Here is a 16826-nt window from a genome sequence, read left to right on the forward strand (position 1 = left end):
CCCGAGGAAAACTATTGGAAATGCTTAGAATTGAACTATTCCACAGGTCACCACTTCTTCCAAACATCAAAGCTGCAACTAAAATCCACTAAACACTAGTGCCAAGCACGAGAAGGGATTGATTAAACAAAAGTAGTGAAAGGGGGGAGAACCATTAGCAAGTACTACTTGCCAAGGAGAAGAAGTCATTTACTAACAATCTTAACAGTTTTGTTGGGTTGGATTGATGATTGATGATCAAAATAGAGCTAAGTGTGCACAATCAAAATCGTGCAGTAAGGAAAGATTGGACGGCCCACAATTGCTCTCTCTCTCTCTCACTCTAACTTCGGTATGATCACGTGACACACTCTCCACATGATATGTCAGAACATCCCTTGGCTTCTCTTTTGCCATTTGCAAACTTTTTTACGTCCACGTCACCATGATTCGGGGTCTTTCACGATGATACCAACGAACCATCTCCTACCGTTTGATCACAACCCCCGCATCCATTAAGCACCTTCTTATCCTCTATTATTTTAATATATCTCTTCTTCCGCTAAGCCAAAGGCCGAAGCAGTTATAGTTTATATTATGAAAACAGGCGAAACCAAAGCGCACGTAGTCAAAGATCCTTTCTCTGATCTGCCTCTCATTGTACTACAAAAACCCAGGGACCCTTTTCTTCCTTTCTCTATCTAAAAGTCTCCGTAGCATAAAAAAGAGCAGGTATTTTTTTTTATTACTGTTATTTGTTTATTATTTATATTTATTACTTTTTTTAATTTTTTTTTTTTTTACGGAAAGCCCTAATAGGGAGAACCTTTTATTATAGGCTTGGGATCTGATATTTTTGGAAAAATGATGTTTTGATGGTAGGGAAATGGAAAGATCTATTTTTTTTGTTGACATGTGGATAAAAAATTGACTTTTATGTTTGGATTTTGGGAAAGGAGAGGTTTTTTATTTTGTGGGTTTTTTTTATTGATTTTTTAAAAAAATCTTTTTGGTGATTGTTTATTCATTATTGATATGTTGGTTAAAATGGCTTTTGATGGTTTTGGTGAATTTAGGTTTTTGAAGCAACATCTATGAAAATGGAAAATGGGGTAGGAATGATTGACGATTCTGTTATGGTAGATAATAAGATTGTGGAAGAAAGGGTTGCCAATGAGAAAGTGGAGGAGAGGGTAGTTGGGGGTACCGATGAAACAACAGATGCGGAAGATGAGGTTTTTCAGGAGGCAATTGGAACACTAGAGCATTTGCAGGAGCAGACAGAAAAATCTGGACTAGGGGACGGCAGTTTAGTTGCCGATGCAATTGGAAATGGTGAGATATTTGGTGACACTGGTTCAGAGGAAGTACTGAAGAATTCAAATTTAGAACCTGAAGCAGAGACCTTTGAAGAGGCTATTGGGGTTCCAACTAAGGTGGGGTCTCAGGAGGATGTGGTTACAAGTGTGGTTGAACCTCAGGAGGATGTGGGAGTGTCAGTGGATGAGCAGAAAGTGGAGGAACTGTCAGGTGCGGAGAGTGTTGGTGGTGGTGTGGTGGCTGATAAGATTGATGAGGGAGGGACTGAAATGGGAGCAGGGACTGATAAATTGAATGGTGGAAAGGAGGTACCTGAAATTAGTGGTACTGGAGAAACAGAAGTCTTGAGTGATGAGAATGAAGGAAATCTGAAGTCTGATACAGTCATTGAGAAGCCTGTAAATGCTGATAAGACACATTTAGAGGGTACATTGACAGACGAAAAATTGGAAACTTTGGAAGGTGATAAGGTGGAGGAGAATGTAAAAGTGGAATCCAAGTTAGAGTTTTTTCCCCGAGAGGGTAAGGGTGAGGAATCAAGGGAGGATGCACTGGCTACTGATTATCAAGACACAAAGGTTGGGGAATCTGCTGGTACTTCAGCTGGCATGATTGTCAAGCTCCAAGATAATGAAGTCGTTGAAGAATTGAATAACAAGTCCGCTAATGTTGAAACAGGAGATCAGGGAAAAGAGAATATGGAAGCAAAAGGTGCCACAGCTGGTATGGATTCAGTGGATGGTGGAGATGAGGTTGAAAAAATAAATAAGGCTTTGGCTGCTGTGGAGGCAGAGGATAACAGGAATGGTCAAGTAAAAGATTCATCAGATTCAACGGACATAAATTATATTGGTGAGATTGATGAACTGAAAGATAAGCTGTCTGAGCTGAGTAAAACTGTGGAAGGGACAGTTGCTCCGGAATTTGGAAACTTATCTTCTTCAGAAAAGTTTACAGGTGAGGGGAATGACAAGATTGAGGCTGGTAAAACTGATTTGAGAACAGAGGCTAATGATGGTTTTCAATCTCGGCTTCCTGTTGAAATGGTGGATAAATTTCAAGATATTCATTGTATGACTGAAGAATCTAAAAAGAAAGGAGAGAAAGATCAGGAAGATAAGCAAAGCTTCGAAGAGACTCTAGTGCAGGAAGTGCAACATGCTCCAGGGTCTTCTTTGGCTATAAAAGCTGAAGAGTCTGGAAAGAAACCAGATACAGATCAGGAGCCGAAGCCAAATACCCCCGTGATCAGAGAACGTGAAATTCAACCTGCTTCAGTGTCTTCATCATATGTTAAATCTATAAATTCTGCTACCCCTCCTCATCCTGCTGTCCATGGGCATGCTGCTCTACTATTGGATCCGGAAGAGTCTGGAAAGAAAGCAGATACATATCAGGAGCTGAAGCCAAGCACCCCTGTGATTAGAGAACGTGAAATTCCACCTGCTCAAGTGTCTTCATCATCTGTTAAATCTAAAAGTTCTGCTACTCCTTCTCGTCCTGCTGGCCTTGGGCGTGCTTCTCCGCTGTTGGATCCGGAAGAGTCTGGAAAGAAAGCAGATACATATCAGGAGGTGAAGCCAAGCACCCCTGTGATTAGAGAACGTGAAATTCCACCTGCTCAAGTGTCTTCATCATCTGTCAAATCTAAAAACTCTGCTACTCCTTCTCGTCCTACTGGCCTTGGGCGTGCTGCTCCGCTATTGGATCCTGCTCCTAGGATGGTGCAACAGCCTCCTGTAAATGGCTCTGTCTCTCAGGCACAGGCACAACAGATTGAAGACCCTGCTAATAGGGAGGCTGAGGAGAGTGATGAGACTCGTGAAAAGCTTCAGTTGATTAGAGTTAAGTTTTTGCGGCTTGCACATAGGCTTGGGCAGACTCCTCATAATGTTGTTGTGGCACAGGTTTTGTACAGACTAGGATTAGCCGAGCAGCTCCGGGGAGGAAATGGAGGCCGAGTTGGTGCCTTCAGCTTTGACCGTGCAAGTGCCATGGCAGAACAGCTTGAGGCAGTTGGAAATGAACCACTTGATTTCTCTTGTACAATCATGGTCCTTGGGAAGACAGGAGTTGGTAAAAGTGCTACTATTAATTCGATATTTGATGAAGTCAAGTTTGGTACTGATGCTTTCCAGACCAGTACTAAGAAGGTTCAGGATGTTGTGGGTACTGTACATGGTATTAAGGTGCGTGTAATTGACACACCAGGCCTTCTGCCTTCCTGGTCTGACCAACGCCAGAACGAGAAGATCCTTCACTCTGTTAAGCATTTCATTAAGAAAACACCTCCAGATATTGTGCTGTATCTTGATAGGTTGGACTTGCAAACCAGGGATTTTGGTGATATGCCCCTCTTGCGCACCATCACTGAGATCTTTGGTCCATCTATATGGTTTAATGCGATTGTGGTTCTGACTCATGCAGCTTCTGCTCCGCCTGATGGTCCAAATGGTACTGCTTCTAGTTATGACATGTTTGTCACTCAACGCTCTCATGTTGTCCAGCAGGCTATTCGGCAGGCAGCTGGGGATATGCGGCTCATGAATCCTGTTTCATTAGTGGAGAACCACTCTGCATGTAGAACAAATAGGGCAGGCCAGAGAGTGTTGCCAAATGGTCAGGTTTGGAAGCCGCATTTGTTGTTGCTTTCCTTTGCATCCAAAATGCTGGCTGAAGCAAACACACTTTTAAAGTTGCAAGATACTCCTCCAGGAAAGCCTTTTGCCACTCGAACAAGAACACCTCCTTTACCTTTCCTTCTTTCGTCTCTTCTTCAATCAAGACCGCAAGTTAAGCTGCCTGAAGAGCAGTATGGTGATGACGATGGATTAGATGATGATTTGGATGAGTCTTCAGACTCAGAGGATGAATCAGAATACGATGAGTTGCCACCTTTTAAGCGGTTGACTAAAGCACAGATAGCAAAGCTTACTAAAGCTCAGAAGAAGGCATATTTTGATGAGTTAGAATATAGGGAAAAACTTTTTATGAAAAAGCAACTTAAGGAAGAGAAAAAGCGGCAGAAGATGATGAGGAAAATGGCTGCTGCAGATAAGGATCTGCCGAGTGAGTATGGTGAAAACGCAGAAGAAGAAAGTAGTGGTGCATCTTCTGTTCCAGTTCCCTTGCCAGATTTGGCCTTACCTGTTTCTTTTGATTCTGATAATCCTACTCATCGGTATCGCTTCCTTGATTCCTCCAACCCTTGGCTTGTGAGGCCTGTTCTAGATGCTCATGGTTGGGATCATGATGTTGGCTATGAAGGTATTAATGTAGAAAGATTGTTCGTTGCCAAAGATAAATATCCTATTTCATTTTCTGGCCAGATTACGAAGGACAAAAAGGATGCCAATGTCCAAATGGAGCTAGCCAGTTCTTTAAAGCATGGGGAAGGTAAAGCAACTTCATTAGGTTTTGATATGCAGACTGTTGGAAAGGACTTGGCCTACACTCTGCGCAGTGAGACAAGGTTTAGTAATATCAGGAAGAATAAGGCATCAGCTGGCATCTCAGTTACACTCTTAGGTGATGCATTATCAGCTGGGGTGAAAGTTGAAGACAAATTGATTGCTAATAAGCGGTTACAAGTAGTCATGACTGGGGGTGCTATGACTGGTCGTGGGGATCTTGCTTATGGGGGCAGTTTGGAAGCACAATTGAGGGATAAGGATTACCCTCTGGGTCGCTCCTTGTCTACACTTGGGCTTTCTGTCATGGATTGGCACGGAGATCTTGCCATTGGATGCAATATACAGTCACAGGTTCCTGTTGGACGGTCTACAAACTTAATAGCACGTGCCAATTTGAATAATAGAGGTGCAGGACAAGTCAGTATACGAATGAATAGCTCGGAACAGCTTCAGCTCGCCTTGGTTGCTCTCCTTCCACTAATGAAAAAGCTACTTGAGTATCCCAAACAAATGCAGTATGGACAGTGATGGAAATTAGGTTACAAGTGCTATAGCAGCTATGCGGTTATAGGACATTTTTAAAATGGCCATCTCTCAGTGGTCTTCAAGAGTAAGCGAAAGTAAGGTTTTGAAATTTCTATAATTTTCCTTTTTAAAAAAAAAAGAAAAAATCTCAACAATATCATCTCGGATTATTGCGATTGTAGTTTCTTTCTTAGATATTTTGCATAAGTTTATTTTTGTTCCCATGAACCCATGCTCAAGAATTGCTTCTTTTCAATTGTAATCGGTCCTCTTGCCTTTATTATATTTCTTCTGTGAGTGCAGAAACTCGTTCTTCTTGAATTTTGTTGGTCCCATTCACCACCATTTTTATTTCTGTGCCTGTTAATTCTAGGCTAACATGGTGCCTCGAACCACTAATAGATACTTGTCAAATTTGTTAGGTGTGTCTTTTTATATTTCATGCTAGAAGAAGAATGCTGCCAAAAATCAATGCTAAACTGAGTTATAGGCTGCCGATTAGGGGAAAGTATGATAAACGTTTTTGTCATCATCGTAAGTTAATGCTCAAATCAGTTCTCCTGGACTTGAAAACTTCAGAACGAGGAGTTTGGTTTTATTCTCTACGGTCCTCATTGCATTACCTAACACCTTCCTTCACGGCCACCCATAATTGCATGCCCACTTGCTTCTTGAAAGCTCCCTCATTGTCATTTTCACTTTGTTCCCATAATATCAAGATATTGAGTCCCTAAAATGTGACCCCAAACTTACATTTGAAGACAGTGAACTTTTATTCGTATGTATATCTTTCTATTTTGGACACATTAAATATTTGTATATTAAGAATCCAGTTGACTAGCAGTGATAGTGAAAGAAAAATTCATGGTTAAAAGTGATAAAATAAGAAAAAAAACAGAGATTATCATAGAAGGAATTATAAAATAAAAATATATCTCTCACCAAATCACTTTGAAATTAACCACACTGGAATTAGATTAAGAAGAAAACTTTGAAGGAAAGGATTAACAATATTCTCCTTGCCCATTGCTCGGTTAGGTGGAAAATATCAAGTACTTCCAATTATATATAAAAATTCCAAGTCAATAACATTTAACGAGTTAGAACTGAGAACTATTTAAAAATAAATAAATACTCAATTCATGATCTGAACCAATTCTCAAATAAAAATAAAAATTTTAATTTTATGTAAATGTTTTCGGATTTACTCAAATAAAAACATTTTGATGGGAATGAATAACACGATTAAGTTTAATGAATAACAGGCATGAATAAGGGTAATAACTAACAATTGAGAATCTTTTCATAAATAAAAAAGGGCTAAACAGAGTGCACTTATTCCACAACCATACAACAAGAGAACAAAGTATTTCGACAAGAAAAAAAGAGGCTTAAGCCACGCATAAATCAATGTCACTTAATAATGGATCACTACAACATTGTATTCGATGAGAGCATTACCAGTGGTAAGGTTGAATGAACGTAACTTTGCTGACACAACCCCACGTGCCAATCGGAAAAGGCCTGATCCGCCAATGATCGGCATCTCACGGTGTGGCACCGCCGGGTTTCTGCCCAGAACGGTTAGAGTGCTACCATTGTACTCACCGCTTATGAAAACCAAGTTAAAGGCCATCAGCAGACTCAGTTCCTCTTGCCCAGAAAACGCATACAGTCCTTGAGCCCGACCCAACTCTTTGGATGTGGGTTTGAGCCCTTCTGTTAATGGGTCATCCATAATGAAAACCAAACCAAATGAAGTTGCCGATTTAGCAGTGGTGGTTGCGTGGGCAACACGCACTGAAGTTGCGTTCTTTCCTGCGAATCTGTGTGGAAGAAGAAATGAAGCTTGGTTACCTTTTCCTTTGCATAAGGAAGCTTATGAAACCATTCATCCACTTCCTCAGGCCCTTCATTAATGCAATGCCCCTTTGGCATGGCTAGCAAGAATATCAGTGTTAGAGCAGCAGGCTTTTCCATTTAGTTCTCTCCTTTTTCCTTTTGAAACTGCAAATGAAGTCTAGGTTAGGGTATGTGTATTGAGAAAATTAAGCATTTTGGGAATGCCTTTTAGGTGGAACTTGGATTAAATTAAAACTAGTAGTTTAGTATTCAAATAATATTGTGCATGTGTTATACCTTCTCCACGACAAATGTGTTATAATCCCTTTATTTATCCGTAGAGTGACTGGTGATATGTATTGGGTTTGGTTGGAGAGGGTTTGTTGTTGACTTGTTGTTTTGAGGGTTTTTTTTTTTTTTTTTTTTCTAAATCAATACCAAAAGTTTTAGTGTCTGCAAGGATTTGCAATCTCTAATGAAATCATGCTTTTTTTTTCCTTTTAGCTGAAAAAGAAAAGAATTCATGATTCCAAATAATTGATATACAGTTTAATATGTAATCTTAAAATTATGAGGTTTACATCCTGATGTTGCTCTAGCCATTTGCCAGTCGTAGTTGCTTTAGTATTTGCCAAATAATTAAGAACACAGTCTAGGCATGCATTCTCTATACACTCGAGAAATGTAACTTGGGAGATTCCCTGAAGCAATAACTTTTGCATTATTTTAAACTTATATTGAATCTGATTTGTTAGCGTCTTAATAAATTTCAATTTCATATTTGATATACCAGTTCTTGATGCCAATATCCAATCCCATGGGTCACAAGACATGTCTGAGCTGGCTAGTTTGTGCACGGGAATGCAGCCAATTATGTTCATCTTTTTTATCCTTAATCACAACTAGACATGTCCATGGACCAACTTACCTGTCCGGCCTGTGGGCATGACCCAATTCGGGCAGGGCTTTTAGACAGGGATTTTGAACTTGGGTCCGAGTAAAAATATTAATAAAAATATTTTTTATTAATTTAATCTAAATTCAAGGTATATTTAAAAATTAAATTAATATATTTTTTTGAAAATTTAAAGCCTCTTGGATCTGATAGATCTAATCAAACATCAAATAAGATCTTTAAAAGTTAAGTGGATTTGATATAATTCGACACAAGCCACACAAACACTTCTAATCAAATCTAATTAGTATTGTTCCCTTTAGCTCTTTTATAATTAGATACAGTCAAATTGGAATAACAAGACAAATGCAAGCGGCACTTGGGCACATATACACAAATTACAATGTCCACACATTAAGCATGGGAAAAATTACAAAAAAAAAAAACCTCTCCACTGTTGAGAAAATTAACTAGCTAAATTTCCAATTATGTAATAATATAAAAAATTTCCCTTGATTAATTAATTTGTTCACTTTCCAATTTTTGGACCGTGTGTTAAATGAGAGAGTATCATAAAAGTTCCCAAAATTGATTTAATTAGATGAAAATTATTTGGTAAAAATCTAGAATAATTAATTGGCTATCAACTAGCTTAATTTGACCCTTCTTCTAAGGGTCATTCATAATATATCAGACATGGCTAATTACTTTTTTTTTTTGCAGTAGAAGTTATTAAATTTCGTACAACACTTTTTTTTTTATCAATTTAAACAAATTTATTTATGTTAATCTAACATTCATAAAAAAATTATCTTTCCCATGACAACATTAAGTAACTTTTAGAGTTTTGAACATTATTAATTAGTACATAATAATGCTACTATAACTTTCCATCCTTCACAAATTTTTTATTATTTTAACTACAATCAGTTCACGGGTTAAAAAAACAAAAGCTAGTCGAAAGACTGTTTTGACGCTAATCTGGCATGTAATACGTTAAATTATTAAAACAAACAAGCAAAACAAAGGGAAATTTAAGGTCTCTTGTCGGACTTACATTCAATATGAATCATTGCAGTCCATAAAACTTCATTTTGCATGATGTGCACGCTCCTTTTCTTCCGTGGTTGTAATAACAAAGCTAATTTGGGCAAAAACTCAAATGTAAAAGCAAAGCACCAACAATTCCAAAGCCACAACTCATGTACAAGCAAGGAAACTTATACGCAATAATTTGGCTCAAAGTCATGAGTTTCATTTCTAAATTTTATATATAAAGTATAATAAACAATTAAATTTGAGCAATTGTGACTAAAGAGGTTTAGTTTATCTCTGGCAAACTGAGAGTTGGACAGCAGTTTTTTTTATACAAAAGAAATGCGATAAAGATTGTAAATATTAAAATTTGAAATTATTAAATATTATTTTTTAAATATGATTACATGAAATAATTGAATTAAATTTTAAATTCGAACAACATTTATATTTGAAACGGAAGTTTGAATATAATTAGGCTACTAACTACATTTTAATGTATATATTGAAAAAAGAAAAGCACATTAACATTAAGTAAAAAGTATAAACTGTAATATAGTATCTTATTTAGAACAAGAAGCGAGACCAGAACACAGTAATTCTACAATAAAAGAAAAGAAAAGAAAAGGCAAATAATGTACGCAAGTTAATCCTAGTGAACAATGGTAACTTTGTAGCCAACTATAGCATCACCGGTTGTAAAATCAAGCCAATGAGTTTTTGCGACTGCATATCCTCGTGCCAGCCGGAAAAGACCGGTTCCACCGACAACGGGCATCTCGCGAACAGGACTTAGAGCTGAATTTTTGCCCAGAATGCTTATAGAGCTACCATTGTATATCCCATCCGTGAAGCAAAAGCTCATGGCCATGATTAGGCCTATCTCTGTCTGCCCAGCTGATCCATAAAGCCCTTGGGCTCGGCCGAGCAGCTTGGAGTTGGGATCAGGCGACTCAGTCAGTGGATCATCCGCCATTAACAAGGCTCCAAAAAGAGTAGGAGATTTTTCAGTGTCAGAGGCTTGAGCCACCCTAATGGCACTTGGGTTTTTACCACTGATTGTGTCATGGAAGTAGAACTGAAGATTGGTCTCCGTCTCTTGTTTAGTCTCAAGCTTTGAGTCCCAACACTCTACACGGAAGTTTTGAGCCCATAACATCGCCATAACTAGGGAAATGACCAACAGAATTCCGTTTGACTTGGCCATCTTCACTTGTTTTTCTCTCTGTGGCAGAGACTTGAGCCAAATTTCTAGCAAATATTTGAAGCAAATCTCTCAAGCAAAAACAGAAGAAGAAGTAGCTAGAGAAACTTTTGAACAATCTGCCACTTTACAGCATCTTTTTATAGGCCAAAAGAAAAAGATTGATATTATAGGCCAAAAGAAAAAGATTGATACTTCGAAGGCAGTTTAACTACAAGAGAAGAACAAAAAGAATAATTTAAATCATTTATTTAATTGTTCCACCTGTTCTCAAATAGGTAACATGCATAATTAGCATATAGGACGCCCTAATTTTTGTCATGCAATGGGCGTGGGAAGGTAGCCCATACATAGCATGGAGTATTGAACTTGTTTCTTTGGGCCAGGTTCGTAAAATTCTGTATATCTTGGATTTTTTTAACCATCGGGATAATATTTTCATTTTCCAATTTCCCTTCGCAATTTCTTAGTATTTGAATATGATCATAGAAAAAGAAAGTCCTTGATAAGTTGAAATAAGCATTTTAAAAAATTTCCCAAAAAATAATAAAAGGAAAATAGTTATTATGTCCTATTTTCACAAAACAGGTAATCTCAAGTTCAAAGTCTTCATTCCTGAACTTAATTATATAAAAAACAATAAAAACATTTCTTGAAATTTTCAATGGGGAAAAAGTCAACAGCTCAATTGCTTGCTTCTTGGCAAATTTGAGTTTAGTTCAACCAAATGAGCAATGCGATATGTGTAGTAGTTTAAGGAAGTTCTCTGATTTTCAAATGAAATGGTTATAGTCAATATAATGTATGCCACCTACTTCTCTGCCTTGATAGAAAGAAATCCACGGCTCAGGGTCGATCCTCCACATTCTTACCAAAAAAGAGCCAAGAATTCAAAAGTCTGGTCGGCTCCGAATACAATTGGAACTTTGAAAACTTCTGAAATTGTAGCTTGTGTGTCTATATCTATATATATATATATATGTATATGTATATGTATGTATGTAAAACCTCTGTATGATACCTTAAAAGGATAATATGAGATAATTTCCCTTGTAGCATTGAGTTGTGACAGTTGTTACTAGTCACCAATGAACAAGTTATCATCCATTTTGAAGCATTCATAAACCTGATGATTTAGGAAGGTTATTGCCTTACCGGGCTGCAAGGATAGTATGCGTTACCATCTCTCGCATTCTCGATCATTTGGGTACAATTTTCCATCATAAATTTCAGACTTCATAAACCATAGACAATTAACAGAAAGTCCAATCACAAGCATTATTCTTTTACTCTTCACATAATCACAACAACTATCGAATATGATTTCAGTTATTCAGTCTTAGAAAAATCCTATTATCTCATGATTGGATGTATGTATTCTGGTTTAGTAATGGTACAGAGTAACTTTGTACTCGAGAATAGCATCCCCGGTAGTAGCATTGAAATAACTAGTCTTAATTTTGGCAAACCCTCTAGCCATCCTAAACTTACCTCTCCCTCCCACAATTGCCACTTCACGATCTGCCTCTGTCACCGGATTCCTTGAGAACAAACTGAAGGAGCTCCCATTAAGCTTGCCAGACGTAAAAGCAAAATCAATGTACATAACTATAGTGAACTTACTAGCGTCCTGACTGGATGATAGATAGAGCCCTTGGGCATTTCCAATTACCCTCGATGTTGGTTCAGGCCCTATTGTGAGGGGATCATCGATTGCAAACAAGCTGCCAAATGGGGTGGGGGAATTGTCTTTCTTGGTGAGGTTAGCATGGGCTACCATGACTGCACTAGGGTTTTCGCCACTGAGGATATCGTGGAGGAAAAAGTGCAGATGGGTCAGCTTCTCCACCTTTTCTCCAGGCGTAACTGTCTTCGAGTAATAATATTCGCTATAGACTGGTGCTATGGCGAGGCAAAACATCATTGCCCAGGCAAAAATCATTTGTTCTTCCATCTTTTCTTCACAATATTTTTTACCTCAATAATAGTATTTGGTTTCAGGCTTCTTGCTGTGGCTGTACCAGTAGGGCTTAAATAGAATTTGTGCTGGATGTTAAAACCCATGATACTGTTACCATTTCCGGCAAAACTAATTTGGAAATTCCTGAAATTCTCATTTGTGAATTGTGATTTTGTTACAATTGTGTCAAATACAATTCAAGAAAAGGAAATCTGATTGTGATATTAGGGTTAAAGAAATAAATTGTCAGATTTTTAATGGTAATTACAAATAATAATTACAAATAAGCAATATGCCAAATTGAGATGGCGGCTACTTCTCTCTCTCCATTAATTTCTCCTGAATAATTAGTATTTGTCATTCGGTTCTTGAGATAATTGAGGGCAACTTTAAAATTAAAATTCATACAAGTTTTTCAAGTTGCATTTTGTTTAATCAAGCAACTGAACATATACAGTTTATACTTTATACTATGTAATAAAGTATATTTGTAAGTTGATGTATTTAAAAGTATGATTATCAAGTATAAGAATTTTAATATTACATTCAGATCAAGATATTAAATTTCTAATACATTTTTCTAATCAAGTGGAGTTTTTTTTAAATTCTAAATTTATTAAATATTATTTTTTAAAGATGATTGTAAAAATCAATTAAGTTAAATTTTAACTTAAAAAAATTATCAATTAATTTGATACAATAAATTTTAATAATAAAAATAAAAGTCGTTACTAATTTGTTTTCTGCATCACTCACAAATGATTTTGCTTTTTGCGATTTGAACAACAAAGAAATTGTTATTAGAAAAGGTCCAACAAGTTGATACAAGTGATTTATTCAGCCCATCACAGTGAACAATCTGCCCTTAATGCTTAAAGCAATCAGCATGAAACCTTAGAGAGAAAAAAAAAAAAAAAAACATAAACTTGTAACGTAAGAGAATTGAGTCTCAAATATCATCTTAGTAATGAATTACAGTCACGTTATACTCAACAATGAGATTGGTCTGATTTAGAAAGTAAGTATGAATTAGTGCAAACCCTTTTGCCATCCTGAATTTTCCTCTTACCTCAGACCACGGAAAGCTCACGTACGTTCTCTGTCATGGGATTCCTCGAAAATATGCTTATAGAGCTGCCCTTGAACTTACCCTTGCTAAATCCAAAATCCAAGTACAACACCACGGTCGTTGTATTTTTGCCGGCCAAGACCCCAAGCCCCTGAGCATTTCCGATCAGCTCTGAGTTATGATCGGGACCTGTCTTGAGGGGATCATCAATGGTAAATACGCTGCCAAATGGCACTGGTGAGTTGTTGTCTTTGCTTGTGATTTTGCCTGGCTACCATGACTGCTGTAGGGTTTTTACCGCTGAGAGTCTCATGCAAAAAGAAGTGGAGATTGGTGACTTTCTCTGCCTTGGGATCCAATGGCAGGCTCTGAGAATGGTATTGGCTATGCACTGGTACCATGGATAGGCAGAGGATCAGAATCCAAGTCAACATCGATGTTCTTCTCATTGTCTCTGCTCTCCTAATTGTATGTAGTAATTGTTGGAGTAAAATGTAGACAATACTAGTTGATTTACTTCATTTTGGTTAAGGAAACAAGAACTTTATACTCAGAAAACCAATCATTAAATGATTTATCGTCCAAAATATTTTATATACAATGAGTTTATTTCTCTCGAATAATATTTTAAGAAAAGGAATCTTGATCACACGCGGACAAAATTAGTTTAACTAATTGCATACGAATTTTAATAAGAGTACTTATATAAATTAATACAACAATTATTGTCAATAAAAAAATAATTTATTGGTTGAATATTAAACTTTTTATTTTTAATAATTAAAATTTAAATTTTAACAATTTAAAATATAAAAAATAAAAAATAATTTATATAAGTCGGAATTTAACCAAAATAAATGGGAAATTACGGGAACTTAGCTGTGATTAAATTTTAAAATTCGACCGAAAGAGCCTTACAAAGAATAAGAATAAATTTATTGAAATTCATAATTTATGATCGTGACGCCTATCATGTTGTCTAAGATCTGTTTGTATTAGTATACTCTTTGAATTGGTCAAAACTCCTTGTGGATGGTGGTATTTTTTTTTTCTTCGTCTCGAAACATAATAGAAAATCTTGAGACGACGTGTTAAGGGAAACAAGAGAAACAAGATAATTTCAACGGAGGGGAACAATCTCTGCTTCTAAATTCTTCTAACTTTTACAAGTTGAAAATCTGGAGCAATCAGGTCAACCCCCTTATCTCCCAACGCCTAGAATGCAAATTACAAACCCACAAAAGTGATTGAGAATACTGATTTAAATCTCATAATAAATTTATTTAAAATTAATTAAATATTATTTAATAGATAAAAAGAATTGTAAATTTTTTTTTTAATTTTTAATAGATAAATTTGACTTGTAAAAAAAAGTTTAAGAGAAAAAATATTTTAATTAATAAATTTGTATGATTACAAATAGATAAAATCTTTACATGTTATATGAAAAAAAACATATGAAAAAATTATAGAGTTTTATGATATAGACATCTTATAAAATTATTAAATATTTACATTTTATTGATGTGTATAGTATGAATGTTTGTGAGTGAACTAAAAGAAATTAAAATGGTCTATATAGGTATGACACATGAATGTATATAAGTATGTATTTGTTTGTATTGAAATAGTACACATAAATATATGTTTATTTGAGTTGAAAATACTCTATACGACTAAAGGAGATTGAAAAGTTTATAATATTGATTGTTGAGTGAGATTGATATAATTTGTATGTTTATAATTTTTTATAACTAAAGAATCTTATTTTTTATCAATAAACGTAAATTGATTAGATCGAACTACATTAAATTACTGTATTTTATGTAATTAATTGATTAATCATTTGAATTTACTTGTTAATTTGATTAGATTAAGACCCTTTTAACCTAACAAAAAGCAATCGGTAGTAGTAACCCTTATTGCGAAACAATTAATTAAAATGAAAACACTTCAAGCTTATACAAGAGAACTCACTTTGAAATATCAACTTAGTAATGAATCACCGTACATTACACTCTACAATGAGAGAGATGTTGTCTAGAGAATAAGTCTTAAGCAGAGCAAACCCTGTAGCCATCTTGAACTTTCCTCTCCCTCCGACCACAGCAAGCTCACGTTCCTTCTCTGTCCATGGATTTCTGGAAAACACGCTGATAGAGCTGCGGTTTAAATCGCCCTTAATAAACCCAAAATCCAAGTACAACACCAAGGTTGTTATATCTCGGCTGGCAAGTACCTCGAGTCCTTGACCATTCCCAATGATCTCTGACGTTGGCTCAGGGCCAATGGTGAGTGGGGCATCGTGGACAACTATACTGTCGGATGGCGCTGGTGAAGAGCTGTTGTTGCTCGTGATGTTAGCACGGGCTACCGTTACCGCGGTTGGTTTTTCGCCCCCAAAAATGCTATGGAAAAAGAAGTGGAGATTGGTAACTTTCTTCTCCTCGGGGACACGTGGCGCTGTCTTGAAGTAGTATTGGCCGTACACGGGGGCCGTGGGGATGCAGAGGAACAGAATCCAACTCAATATCAAAGTTCTCTCCATCGACCCTACTTTGCTAATTGTTTGTAACAGTTACAATTAAGTGCGCAGGTATATGGATTTATAGGCCTGTCAGCTGTCAAAATTGATTTGAATCACAAAAACATGTTAAATTTGTTAGAATTTAATCTAATCCAATTTGATTAAAAAAATTTAACAACGTAAATTCATTCAATTTAATTTGATTTTTAAATATCTCAAATTTAAAATAATTCAAAAATTTAACTCAAAATAATTTAAAATTAAATTAATTTGATTTTAAAATTTAAATTTTAGATTTGATATGATCAAATCAAAACCTAACTTATTCAATTGACACCTCTATATGTTTATTAATAAATTGGATTATTTTAATTAATTTTAAAATTTTATGATTATAATTGTAAATAAATAAAAAAATCATCTTTTTTACACTTAACAAAACGTCGCAGGTTTAATTTATTTGTTATTAAAATTTAAAAATATATTTGAGCATTAAAACAAAATTATATTAATATATAGTTATGTAGATTGATACATTTCATTTAGTAGACAATAATTTCTTGAAAATAAATGATATTTTTTTAAAAAAATTCATTTAATCAGTGACGAAAATCTTTAATTGATCCATAATTTGTTGACTAAAATCTGTTAGAATCATTGCTTTTTTATTTTAAATTTTAATCGCTTATTTTTATTTAAAATTTTATATTTTTTTCAAATATTTTTCTACTCATAAAGATTATCTATCTAAAACAAATACTAAAATGATAAAAAAAATCCCTGAATTTTATTATTTTATTTAAGTGAAAACTTTTTATTTCATCCAAATGAACTATTAAAATTTAATTTGCATTCAAAAAAGTTATTAAACTTTAATTTATATTTAAATAAATTCTTATCTTTTAATTTATACCTAAATAAAATCTAAATATAAATCAATAATATTTTTGAAATAAAAACTTATTTTAATACAAATTAAATAATAAAAATTTATTTGAGTACAATAAAAATATAAAGACCTACATAAAAAAATAAAATAATTCAAGGATTTTTTTAA

The 16826-nt window shown here is 35.3% G+C and overlaps 2 protein-coding genes and 4 pseudogenes across 3 annotated transcripts; 1 reads left to right on the forward strand and 5 right to left on the reverse strand.

Moving 5' to 3' along the window:
- Positions 1–555: 555 nt before the first annotated feature.
- On the forward strand, positions 556–5558 carry LOC111308763 (translocase of chloroplast 120, chloroplastic pseudogene; annotated as a pseudogene). The gene is made up of 2 exons (XR_016328760.1): positions 556–711; positions 1056–5558. The product of XR_016328760.1 is annotated as a translocase of chloroplast 120, chloroplastic pseudogene (transcript).
- A 951-nt stretch (positions 5559–6509) lies between these two features.
- LOC111308234 (dirigent protein 22 pseudogene) lies at positions 6510–7818 on the reverse strand (annotated as a pseudogene).
- A 1721-nt stretch (positions 7819–9539) lies between these two features.
- On the reverse strand, positions 9540–10408 carry LOC111308235 (dirigent protein 23-like). Its single transcript, XM_022906548.2, has one exon. It carries the CDS (start codon positions 10214–10216, stop codon positions 9662–9664), a length of 555 nt encoding a protein of 184 aa, XP_022762283.2. The 5' UTR covers positions 10217–10408; the 3' UTR covers positions 9540–9661.
- Positions 10409–11346: 938 nt separating this feature from the next.
- LOC111308237 (dirigent protein 15-like) lies at positions 11347–12201 on the reverse strand. The gene has a single exon (XM_022906549.2). It carries the CDS (start codon positions 12165–12167, stop codon positions 11598–11600), a length of 570 nt encoding a protein of 189 aa, XP_022762284.2. The 5' UTR covers positions 12168–12201; the 3' UTR covers positions 11347–11597.
- A 698-nt stretch (positions 12202–12899) lies between these two features.
- LOC111308238 (dirigent protein 4 pseudogene) lies at positions 12900–13934 on the reverse strand (annotated as a pseudogene).
- Positions 13935–15233: 1299 nt separating this feature from the next.
- On the reverse strand, positions 15234–15790 carry LOC111308239 (dirigent protein 4 pseudogene; annotated as a pseudogene).
- Between the last annotated feature and the right edge of the window lie 1036 nt (positions 15791–16826).

The sequence above is a fragment of the Durio zibethinus genome, chromosome 2 (genome assembly GCF_047325235.1).
Source record: "Durio zibethinus cultivar Kanyao isolate XHJ-2024 chromosome 2, ASM4732523v1, whole genome shotgun sequence".
NCBI classification, from domain to species: Eukaryota; Viridiplantae; Streptophyta; class Magnoliopsida; order Malvales; family Malvaceae; genus Durio; species Durio zibethinus.